Source organism: Sinocyclocheilus anshuiensis, unplaced genomic scaffold, assembly GCF_001515605.1.
Source record: "Sinocyclocheilus anshuiensis isolate Anshui unplaced genomic scaffold, SAMN03320099.WGS_v1.1 scaffold91, whole genome shotgun sequence".
In the NCBI taxonomy this organism is placed as follows: domain Eukaryota; kingdom Metazoa; phylum Chordata; class Actinopteri; order Cypriniformes; family Cyprinidae; genus Sinocyclocheilus; species Sinocyclocheilus anshuiensis.
In genome coordinates this window covers 1,795,864-1,808,019 of record NW_015552636.1, presented here as the reverse complement: position 1 = coordinate 1,808,019, position 12,156 = coordinate 1,795,864, and the positions used below count along the sequence as shown (strand labels likewise).

Genomic DNA, 12,156 nt, shown 5'->3' with positions numbered 1-12,156 from the left:
CGTAATATATGCGTGTGTGTACTGTGTATATTTATTATGTATATATAAATACACACACATGCACGTATATATTTTGAAAATATTTAAATGCATTTACATGCATATATTTATATTTATATAATTTATATTATATATAAATAATGTTTTACTTTATATGTAATGAATCTAGAATATATGAAAATTTCACTTTTTGAAATAAGTAAAAAGAAAAAACTTTTTCACGATATTCTTTTTTTTTTTTTTTTTTAGATGCACCTGTATATGTATATGGGTTATTTATTTAAAGATTTATTATTTAGTACGTGCTGGCTGTTATTTATTTATTATTTATTTTAGAAATAATATTATTAATTATTAAATAACAAACAAATAAATGCAAAAAAAGAGAAATCAATAAATAAACACTACACAGTCTCCCTCTAGCGGTGCTTTACTGAAATTCGAGGAACACAAACGCACACGTCAACAGAGGCGCACGGAAAGAGGGCGTGTCCTGAAGCGAGTTCCAGCTTGTCATTGGTTGTCATATGATTGACGTGCTGACGTGGGCGTGAGCGCTCAGGAAGTTTTTAATGAATCGCTGTTGTGTTTGAGGTAAGAGCAGTCGCATTAACTTCATAATTTCACCTTTTTATGGTTAAATGTGTTTGTTTATCAGTTTATTTTTTTTCAGCTGAAACGAGTGTTTCATTCTTAGGGACGAAAACATGAGCACAAATTCCCCAGGGTTTGTAAATGATGAGGTCAAATATGATGCTGTGCTGCTGGTTTGCTCTTGAATGCTTTGTTTGATTTGACTTAAACTTGTCATGAAGTTTTTCTCAGTTGTCAGTATTGTTAACTGGAGACTGAGATAACCAATGCCATGTAAACTACCGTTCAAAAGTTTGTTATGATTTAAAAAAAATAAAATAAATAATAATAATTATAATGATATACTATAATTCTATTTTTATAATGTAATTAAAATGATATAATAAATTGATCAAAAATGACAGTATAGGCATTTATATTTTATATAACAATTATATTTCAAATAAACGCTGTTGTTTTGAATTTTCTATTCATCAAATAATCTTGAAAAAAAAAAAGTGTATCACGGTTTCCACAAAAATATTGGGCAGCACAACTGTTTTCAACATTGATAATAATCAGAAATGTTTTTTTCGAGAAGCAAATCAGCATATTAGAATGATCTCTGAAGGATCATTCATTTTTACAATATATTCACATAGAAAACACTTATATTAAATTGTAATAATATTTCAGAATTTTACTGTTTTTGTTGTATTTTTGATCAAATAAATGCAGCCTCAGTGAGCAAAAGATTCAAAAACATAAAAAAAATCTTTTAAGCGGGAGTTTATTTTCAGTATTAGTCAAACAATTTGACACACTGGACTTACGTTGTGCTTAATTAAAAATAGTTTTAAACACATAGAAATGACTGAGTTGTAAAGATGCTATAATGACACAGATTTTGAGGTATGTTAATGAACTGGCTTGTTTAGAGGTCATTAAGGTCATGAAGATGATTGACAGACAGACAGTTCCTCACTTACTCGTGTGTGATGTCAGCGTTGACCTCAGTATTGAGTTGAGTCATCGTCAAGATTCATGTGATGTTGAACGCAAGCTTCGTCGACATGAATACTCGCATCAGCACCTATTCATGCATGTGTTTATATTTGTGTTCAGGAGAGTTTATATTTGTGTGTGTGTGTGTGTGTGTGTGTGTGTGTGTGTGTATGTGTGTTTGTGTTGTTTTCATGTTTAGCTGGTTTAATGTTGGAATAATAGTTTTTAATGCTGTGTGTGTGCAGTCAGATCACAATGTGTGTGTGATTTTAGATGTGTGATGTGTTACAGATGTGTGTGTGTGTGTGTGTGTGTGTTGTTTTCATGTTTAGCTAGTTTAATGTTGGAATAATAGTTTTTAATGCTGTGTGTGTGCAGTCAGATCACAATGTGTGTGTGATTTTAGATGTGTGATGTGTTACAGATGTGTGTGTGTGTGTGTGTGTGTGTTGTTTTCATGTTTAGCTAGTTTAATGTTGGAATAATAGTTTTTAATGCTGTGTGTGTGCAGTCAGATCACAATGTGTGTGTGATTTTAGATGTGTGATGTGTTACAGATGTGTGTGTGTGTGTGTGTGTGTGTATGTGTGTTTGTGTTGTTTTCATGTTTAGCTAGTTTAATGTTGGAATAATAGTTTTTAATGCTTAAAACGCCAGCATTTTCAAACAACCAGTCTTTAATCGGGGCATAGGCCTACCTTTCGCTTGAGATGAATCTCAACACCTCCATCATGCTGGTCCCCTTTCAGACCATGCTGTCTCAGGGCCTCAATGAGGTAGACAAACTGCGAATGGGTGACCCGGAGATGGTGGTAAAATGTCTGCTCATCCATATGGAACAGAAACTCCCATTCTATGCCAGTCTTCAAAATCATTGTGTGTCAGGAAATTGAGCAATTGCATTTCTGAAAAGTAAGATAAAACAGGCTTCATGAATGAATAGCAAAATCTTCATAATGGGATTCATCCTTTAGGAGCTAGGCCATTCACTTCACTGTAGGATATTGAATTATTGGTCTTCACTGAACTGTGTGTAGGATATTGGTGAGTGTGTGTGTGTGTGTGAGAGAGAGAGAGAGAGAGAGAGAACAGTTGAATGGACTGGGTCTCTCTCAAAATCACCAGTTATGTTCGTTCCGCACTCAACCATCACAGAGAGACACAGAATAAGGGTCTCTCTTCTCTCTCAAAATCACCAGTTATGTTCGTTCCGCACTCAACCATCACAGAGAGACACAGGATTGAATGCAAGCAAAATAGGCTCTGGATGTGGATAGTTTAGTTAGTCCAGACAGTTAGTGGTTAACTCCGCTCTAGGATGAAGGAGGTTTTCACTCCTCGATGGCAGCTGAAGGGTGGAGGGTTCATCATCATCATCATCATCATGTGTCACTCTGGTTAGGTGCTCATCGTGGATCATCAGAGCAGGAGAATTTCCTCTGTTTGAGAAATGATAATGCACTTTTTAACCCTGTAAAGTGTCATATTTGATACACAAAGTCCTCTAAATCATCATCAACATGATCAAAACTTTGCTGCTAAACATCACTCACAATCTACTCTATGCCTTCTGGCGTCTAATTGATAGTTTAGACTTTTTAGAAAGGAACAGGTCTTTTAGTTTAATTGTACAAAAAAGTCCTCCTTCAGCTTGTGCTTCATGTGTCTTTTTGCAGTCAAATTTTTATCAAGTAAACCTAAGAATAACTTTTAGTAGTATTTCGAGACGAACACGTACTGGACTCAAGAAACTTTGGGTTGCTTGATGATTTTTTTAGAAAAATCATAAATATCAAATATGATCATCGGGAACGTTTATCCCTCAATCATTGTATTGCATCGCGTTATATGTTTTGATCATCAAACTAAGCATTCAGATATCGTCTTACTGGGACATATTATTGGTGATATTGAGTGACGACTGATATTTCTATAATTTTATGTAAGTGTCTGTGATACTGTTGATTTCATTGATTTACATTACAAGCATCAGAATTTCATCATATAAATATCAGCATTTGCACCAAATTGCATATTTTTGCACAGTTTGGGCCTCTGAATAAAAAGGTGTTTTTCTTCCATATTTTCACTATATCAGACTATCTGAGCCATAAAAGCCTAATGTATCAAAATATGAGAATCAACAAAAACACTTATGCAAACTTCTTTCTTTTAATTTAGATTTTTGTCTGACTTTTATTTGATATGTCAGGCTTTACAGGGTTAAAATGTGTTTGTGGCACAAGGTGGTAATTTCAGTAATTTAATATTTGTCTTATGATAAATTGTATTTCATAATCCATCAGACACCCTGATCTCTAAATGGGCATCAAATCCAGAACCAAAGGCTGAGCTGAGTTTGTGTTTATGTTTGTTGACTTGATTGTCATCCAAAATATTTTCACAAGTGTGAATTCTGTTTGAATTTGAATTTAATGACTGAATTAATCGAATCGAAAAGGTCAGGTCGGGTCACAGATGTGTCATGGCGATACTGTTTTCTGTTTTTTGTTTCTACGGTTATTTTGCAAATAAAAAGTATTTTACTACACAGCGTTTTTCCTTAGGTTGACACATTATAAGGCTAGAGTTACACTTTTTATAAAGCTATAATTTAGAACTTTTAATGCCAGAAATCTCTTTGTTGATATATATGCATATATATTTAACCAGCTATGTCGTCCTCAGACTAACCGTGATGTTAGACCACTGTGAGCTTGAATGAAAAAGGAGAGGTTTCAACTCGTTAAGGTGTTTCTTAATGTCAGCAATACATCAAAACATATTTCATTCACACTATTAACCTTCTCTTTAATTCCTGGACTGATCTTATTGTGAATGATTCATCAGTGCAGGTTATTCTAAAGAATAATAACTTGCTCCACTAATACAGTCCCACACCAAAGAGATGAGGAACAAACACAGTTATTCTAGTCTGTTAACACACCTGACAATATTGCGTAACATGCATTTGTCTGTTTTATATCGTGTCAGATCCAGTTTTACAAATGTTGGCAATGTAGTTTTTGGCATGACTTCAAATCTGCCAACATGTCATGATGATAAAGTTGAGATGTCTGACTTTTGCTCCGTGTGCAAAGGTCACAGTTGTACTTTAAGACTTTAAGGAACATCTCTGAAGACAGTGAGGGGAAATCAGGAAAAATATGATCTAAACTGCATGTTCGTATTCTTCGTCTCTTGTTCTTCAGTCCCAGACCATGAACTACGTGGGTCAGCTGGCAGAGACGGTGTTTGTGACCGTGAAGGAACTGTATCGCGGTCTGAATCCGGCCACGCTCACCGGCGGCATCGACGTCATCGTGGTTCGCCAGCCTGATGGCAGCTACCAGTGCTCGCCGTTTCACGTGCGCTTCGGGAAACTCGGAGTCCTGCGCTCCAAAGAGAAAGTGGTGAGGTGGAAATGTGTTAAGCTGAAGTTACCTACCATCAGTCACTAGTTAATAGTGCAAGTTAGTTGTTATGTGACAGCTGTGTTTATGATCTGAACATGTTCTGTCCTGCTCAGATTGAGCAATGGGTTAGTTAAAGCTGTCGTGCTTGTCTGACTGAATATTCCTCTTTCTCAGAACTAAGCAAACTTAAACACCAGACTGCTGGTAGAACATCTTGTTAGCAGGAAATAGTTATCAGGACGTGCAAGCGTTTTCATAAATGTGTCAAAAACACAGCTAGCACATTTTGTCAGAATGAAAATGACTAACACAATTAAAAATAAAAACATTTTGTTAGACAGTGATGACTGTCATGTTTTTTTTATTTATTTAACAGCAATGGCACTTCATTTATTGAATTCAATTTAACTTTAATTTAATTAATTATTTTACAGCAATGGCAGTCACTTTCATTTAACAGCTGTGGAATTTTAACGTGATTAAACTTAACTTTAGTTAATTTATTTTCATTTTACAGCAAATATAATGGTAGTCACATTTTCATTCAACAGCAATTACATTTCACTTAACTTGTAAAATAATATTGCTAAATGAAAGTATGCATTGCATTAAATTTGCTGTTGAATTTAATTAATTAATTAATTAATTAGTTCTGTTAAGTTAAAATTCCACTGCTGTTAAATAAAAATAGGACTGCCAATACATTTGCTGTAAAATAAAAAGTAATAAGATTTAAAATGGTAAATTAAATTTAATTAAAGTAAATTTAAGTTAAATACAATTCCATTGCTGTTAAATGAAAACTTGACTGCTATTCAATGAATAAAAATATTTTTTTTATTTCATATTAATTTAATGGCAGTTATAATGTCATTCAACAGCAATTGCATGTCATTTAGCTTAGTTAGATTTAATTAAATTAAGCTTAATTTAATTTAACAGTGTAACTCATTAATTTTTTTAAAGGCTTGGAATTTAATTTAATCATAATTGAACATAATTAATTAGCATTTTATTTTACAACAAATTTAATGCACATTTAATGCAACATTCTACTCTCTCTTTGACCATTAGAATTAAACTTTTTTTTTTTCTTTTTGCATCTGTACCTTTAAGCCTTCTTTATGTAACAGACTTCTGTGTACAGAATGTGGTTGATATGTAAATGATGGCATTCATATGTTAACGAGCTCATGGACAATGAATGAGGCTTGAGTATTTCGTTGATATGTAAATGATGGCATTCATATGTTAACGAGCTCATGGATAATGAATGAGGCTTGAGTATTTCTACAATTAACATTTAAGTTAAATAAAATTCCATTGCTGTTAAATGAAGACTGCTATTCAATTAATAAAAATTATTTTTTTATTTAATATTAATTTAATGGCAGTTATAATGTCATTCAACAGCAATTGCATGTCATTTAGCTTAGTTAGATTTAATTAAATTAAACTTAATTTGACAGTGTAACTCTTATAAATTTTTTTAAAGGCTTGGAATTTCATTTAATCATAATTGAACATAATTTAATTTAACATTTTATTTTACAACAAATTTAATAAACATTTAATGTGGCATTCTACTCTCTCTCTCTGACCATTAGAATTAAACTTTTTTTCTTTTTCTTTTTTCTTTTTGCATCGGTACCTTTAAGCCTTCTTTATGTAACAGACTTGCTTTGATATGTAAATGATGGCATTCATATGTTAACGAGCTCATGGATAATGAATGAGGCTTGAGTTTTTCTACATAGCACATAATTTTTCTTTCCAACGAGTGAAGAAAATCTTATTTCCCTCATTAATTGTTTGGTTTTTAAGAATTCGTATTTCTAACCCAGCAAGCCTAAGACATGCTGCTCCTCGTTCAGCTCATGTAACCGCTGTGTTCGTCCCTCCACAGGTGGATATTGAGATCAATGGAGAGCCTGTGAGCCTGCATATGAAGCTGGGAGATAACGGAGAGGCTTTCTTCGTGGAGGAGAACGAGGATTTTGAGGTCTGTCTGGATGACTGTGAGTTCTCCAATCGCTCCTGTAATGTTCTGCTGTGGTTTTGACGATACTCTCTCTGTGTCCGTGTCAGACGCGGGTTCCCGCTCACCTCTGCACCTCTCCGATCCCCACGGACATCCCAGAAGTGTCCGAGATGACCGAGTCTCCCTCCAGCATCACGTCCTCCTCCAGCCGCCGCAAAAAACGCCACAGGAAGCGAGCGCGTTCAGACACGCATCTGCGAGAGGAGGCCAGTTCCTCCTCAGACGAGAAAGAAAGCCTAGATCAAGATGTCCTAAAGGAAGAGTCGCTTTTGGCCGCAAGGTTAGAGGTTTACTGAAGTTATTGCACATTTAATTTTCCAGAAATTTCTGAGATTGTCTGATCAGTGTAAGATTGTTGGCTGCTTATTTCATGAAGCTCTAGCTCAAGAGGGATGGTTGCACCAGCGGTGCATAAGTTATAAATTATACACTACTACCAGTAATTATTTTTGCATTGCACCATTAAACCTAGTTGAAACATAACCCTGCACGCCTCCGACTAGGAGTAACGGTTGGATTAAAATAGCAGACCGACAAACTTCAATCCTTTAGACAATCCTTTACACTTGTTTACATTTTTAAGCAAGAGAATATTATGTGAATAAATTACTTTGTTAGCAACACTTCAACACAAAACCAACCTAAGCACCACGTCTCTGTGTGCATGTCATATAAAATCAAACTTAATAAATAAATGTAATTTCTAATAATTGTTTGGTATCAGTATTTTATTGATCCTTAATAATTTCAAATACAGTTTTTGAATGTTATTCACATATAAAAATACCTATAATGTACTGTATATCATTGGAAACATATTTTTACCATTAGTTGCATGAGGCAAAATAAGTTAGAATCAAGGAAAAACTTCAATTCGCTACATTTCAAAACAACTTCTACTCATTTATTTGAAAGCTGCTATTGAATCACTGATGATAAATGTCATATTATGTGGCTATTGACTAAGCATTACTTTTCATAGAGCGTGCAACCTACTAGCAACAGATGGTACAACCAAATTATACACTGTAAAAAAATGTTGACGTAATTTTAAATCTTATAATTTACAGTGAAAAACACATTTCCAGAAATCTCTGATGTTTACGTTTAATGGTTTTTCATCGAAATAATATGCATTTTCTTTTACTGTAAATTGAAATTGAATCAGTGAAACTTAAAATGTTGCCACCATATTTGTACAGTACAGTTCTGGTAACCACAGCAACTGCTTTTAAAAAAAATAAATTTCACAGATTTTTTATTTTTTTTTACAGTGTACAGAGTTGGTTACAAACTATCTAGTAGTTACTACACCTCTAGTGTGGACGTACGTTCCACTTTAAAGGGATAGTTCACAAAAAAAAAAAAACGAAAATTCTGTCATAATTTACTCACTTTCATGTTGTTCCAAACCAGTATGAGTTTCTGTCATTTGCTGAACACAAAGGAAGATATTTTGAAGAATGTGGGTAAGCAAGCAGTTGACGGTAGCCATTGACTTCAGTAGTATGGAAAAAAATACTATGGTTAATGGCTACCGTCAACTGTTTGCTTACCCACATTCTTCAAAATATCTTCTTTTGTGTTCAACACAAAAGGTGAGGGTGAGTAAATGATGATAAAATTGTCATTTTTGGGTGAACTATCCCTTTATAGTGTGAACTTATGAACGGCTGGTGAAACCTGGCCCAGGTCACTGATGATTTGTGTTTTTGCTCTCTTCAGTAAGTCTGTGTACTACTCGCTGACAGAGGAACCCTACGAGGAACCGTCTGGAGCTCAGAGCAGAGACGTTCATCCTCACTCTGAGGGAGAGTGTTCTGTTAATGAGAGGTAGTTAAAGATCCTTAAACATCTATGAATGATGTAGTTCGGCCCATATGTTATCTCTCAGTTCATATCATGGATATCTAAAGGCAAAGCTCTGCTTACTTGTGTTGTCTCTGTCAGTAGTGTGTTCTTCAGTCGTCCCTCCTCTCCTAAGAGTGATTCAGAGTTGTGTAAGCCGCAGGAGTCTCTAGGGCCTCAGATGCAGTGGAACTGGGGCGCTTTTCCCAAGGTAAATGCATACTGCATGCATACAGCTTTCATCGCAGATAGAGTCCAGAATGTTCCCAAACCAAGTGAGCTGCCTACCTAGGCAGTATTTTTAGACATCATATGTCCACTCTGAACAAGGCTGTTATAAAAGTAGATTACTACATTGTAATCTGGAGTAATGATGCTGAAAATACAGCTTTGCATCACGTGAATAAATTAAATTTTACAAAATATTTGCAATAGAAAACGTATTTTAAGTTGTAATAATATTTCACAATATTACTGTTTTACTTAGTGAATTAAATGCAGGTTTGGTGAGCAGAAGAGAATTCTTTCAAAATCATTAAAAAAAATCTTTTGAACAGTAGTGTATGAGGTTTAATTTCATTAGGATGCTGCCTTATAAGGGCACAAAGCAGTTGACTCAGTGGCTCTTGTGTTTGTGTAGGTGTGTCAGGCGGAGAGAGATGAATCTGATTTGCTGCGAGACCCGCCCATCACGCCCTCTGACCACTCCCACTTCCGCACGATCCATCGACAAGCATCCATTGATGTGGACAGCACCGACTCTGCAGCGACGGTGACCTTAGTGAGACCTGAACCTCAGATTGGAACGACCAGCCTTGTTCCATTAGATGACACTCACGCAGTTGTTTCGTCTTCGATTAACACACAACTGGACATCAAGGTCACCGAAACGCATGTAGTGACCTTTCAGTCCGCAGACGACTCCTTCCCACAGGCCTGGACTGCACTGGAAAACAAAGAGACCAAAGACTTAACCGTCAGCACATTTAGCAGCACAGACAATCACACTCAGACCTATAACATAACCAGCTCTACTAACACAATGCATGGGACCGGTGCTGTCAGCAGTGCAGCTAGTTCAGACGCCGTGGCTCATGTAGGAATCCAAGAAACCTGGGATGAGAATAATGTCTCGGTCACATGCGAAATCCAAACCATCACATTCGGTGAGACTGAATCAAATACGGTTTTAGAAGCAGAAACAGAGGTCAACTCAGCGGACACAATCACTGTTTTACCAAAACACCAAAGCTCTGTGGGAGACTCAGAGGAGGGGGTGGGATTAGAGACTTCACTGACCAATCAGAATGCAGACGGTGCTGGAGTGACACCAGCTCTGGAGTCCGTCCTCAAATCAGAGGATTCGATGCTTCTTGAGTCCTCGAAAACAGCAGACTCTCAGGACAAGAGGACAGGTATGTACTTATTCCATTTGTACTTATTCCAGTGCGACTAATTCAGTGATTGAAAATGATTTGAAATGTTTTACCTGAACTGTGCGCGTTGTTTTTTCTAGTCAAGCGGAGTCATCATTTGGGACCATCTGATATCTATCTAGACGACCTCTCCAGTCTTGACCCTGAAGCTGCTGCCCTCTATTTTCCAAAGAGGTTAGAAGCTTTATTAGCCAACATGCTTTACCGATTTGTTATAAATAAATTAAACCAAAATATTTTTTTCTGCTTTTTGACACAATAAATAAATGATTGTAAATTCATTGAGTATATTATTATTATTATTATTATTATTATTATTATTAATAGCAAAAATAATAATAAAAATAAAATCTACATAAAATAAGTCTATTTTATTGTTTTGTTTTTGCTTTTTGACACAATAAATAAATGGTTGTAGCACTACAGCAATGAAAATATAATATTAATGGAGTATTATTATTATTAATAATAGCAAGAATAAAATAAAGCTATTATTTTAATTGTCTTATCTATGATTTTTGATGCAATAAATAAATGATTGTAGGACTACAGCAATAAAATCTATTAAATAAATAACTTATTATTATTGCTATTATTATGTTTTTATGTTTCATATATATTTATGCAAAGTTGTTTTGTGATCTTTATAATCACAAATATTTTTTCATCTTTGTTTTTGCGTTATGATTGTTAATCTGCATATTTATCACTTGAGAATGAATGGCTGTAATTATCCAAACAATACATTAAATAAGTTTCTTCACCAACAGCAGTACTCACAGGTATTGGGGGTTCAAAGTTAGAAGTTTAAGAATCATTTACATTTAGTCATTCAGCAGATGCTTTTATCCAAAGCGACTTACAAATGAGGACAACTGAAGCAATCAAAATAAAAAAAATGATATACACAAGTGCTATGACAAGTCTCAGTTAGCTTAATGCAGTACATGTAGCAAGGTTTTTTTTGTTAATAGTATAATAAATACAAATAAAACAAATAGATAGAATACAAAACGAATAGAGAAGCTAGTGTTGTATTGCTGTATTGATCAGTTGTGGACAGATCCATGTCTGTGATGGTTCTGTGGTAGTGGCTGATGACTGTACTATTATTTTAAATATAGAAAAGCGTAATATAAGGAATGAGTAGGAATGTCCAGACGTTTGACTGGTAGTTTGATTCCTGTCCCTCTTTAAATCCCTCCCTCCATGTTTTCAGTGAGACAGAGTCGCCGGATCCGTCTCCTCCCTCGGGTCAGCTGTCGTCTCAGTCACTGGGCAGCGCTAATGCAGACAGCGGCACCGAATATCTGTCCGACTCTACCACAGACACGCTAGACGTGACCATGTCTCTGTGTGGGAGAGGAGACATCAGTCAGATCAGTAAAGGTAAACACTGTGTCCTAACCAATCAATCTCAACCATGTTCAATCACGAGTCACGACATCAACAGTTTTGTTGTTTTTATTAGTTTCTGCTTTTGTCTCCTTGTGCTGTGTAGCTCCACCCACAGTGAAATCTTATTGGTCTACACTCCATCTGTGACCCTGGACCACAAAACCAGTCATAATAAAGCAAGAAGCCCCAGCTAAGGGGGTTTTAGGCACTCCGCTTCGCTTTGCCTAACAACGCCTCTTAGCTGTTATAAATTCACTGTAAACTACGGCTTCACGGGGCTTATTGCTTTTATAAAACGGTTATTCCATATACGTAGTTAGGTTTCACAAAATAAACCTATAAGTAAAGTAGTTTTAGTCATGGGTAGTTTAACTCAGGGAAAAAAAGGGCCTCTATCACTAGCCTTCTCTATTCTTTTTCTATTCTATCTACTTGTTTT

The 12,156-nt window shown here is 35.4% G+C and overlaps 1 protein-coding gene across 1 annotated transcript in view; it reads left to right on the top strand.

Annotated features, from left to right (window-relative positions):
• Nucleotides 1-547: 547 nt before the first annotated feature.
• Nucleotides 548-12,156, top strand: part of LOC107666669 (phosphatidate phosphatase LPIN2-like) — a 29,649-nt gene continuing 18,040 nt past the window's right edge. Inside the window, exons 1-10 of the mRNA XM_016458088.1 lie at nucleotides 548-594; nucleotides 4,791-4,991; nucleotides 6,901-6,996; nucleotides 7,083-7,315; nucleotides 8,761-8,868; nucleotides 8,986-9,094; nucleotides 9,524-10,298; nucleotides 10,400-10,493; nucleotides 11,539-11,708; nucleotides 11,821-11,862. Of these exons, the coding sequence (XP_016313574.1) occupies nucleotides 4,800-4,991; nucleotides 6,901-6,996; nucleotides 7,083-7,315; nucleotides 8,761-8,868; nucleotides 8,986-9,094; nucleotides 9,524-10,298; nucleotides 10,400-10,493; nucleotides 11,539-11,708; nucleotides 11,821-11,862 (1,819 nt within the window). The 5' untranslated portion in view covers nucleotides 548-594; nucleotides 4,791-4,799. The remainder of the gene's footprint in view (nucleotides 595-4,790; nucleotides 4,992-6,900; nucleotides 6,997-7,082; nucleotides 7,316-8,760; nucleotides 8,869-8,985; nucleotides 9,095-9,523; nucleotides 10,299-10,399; nucleotides 10,494-11,538; nucleotides 11,709-11,820; nucleotides 11,863-12,156) is intronic.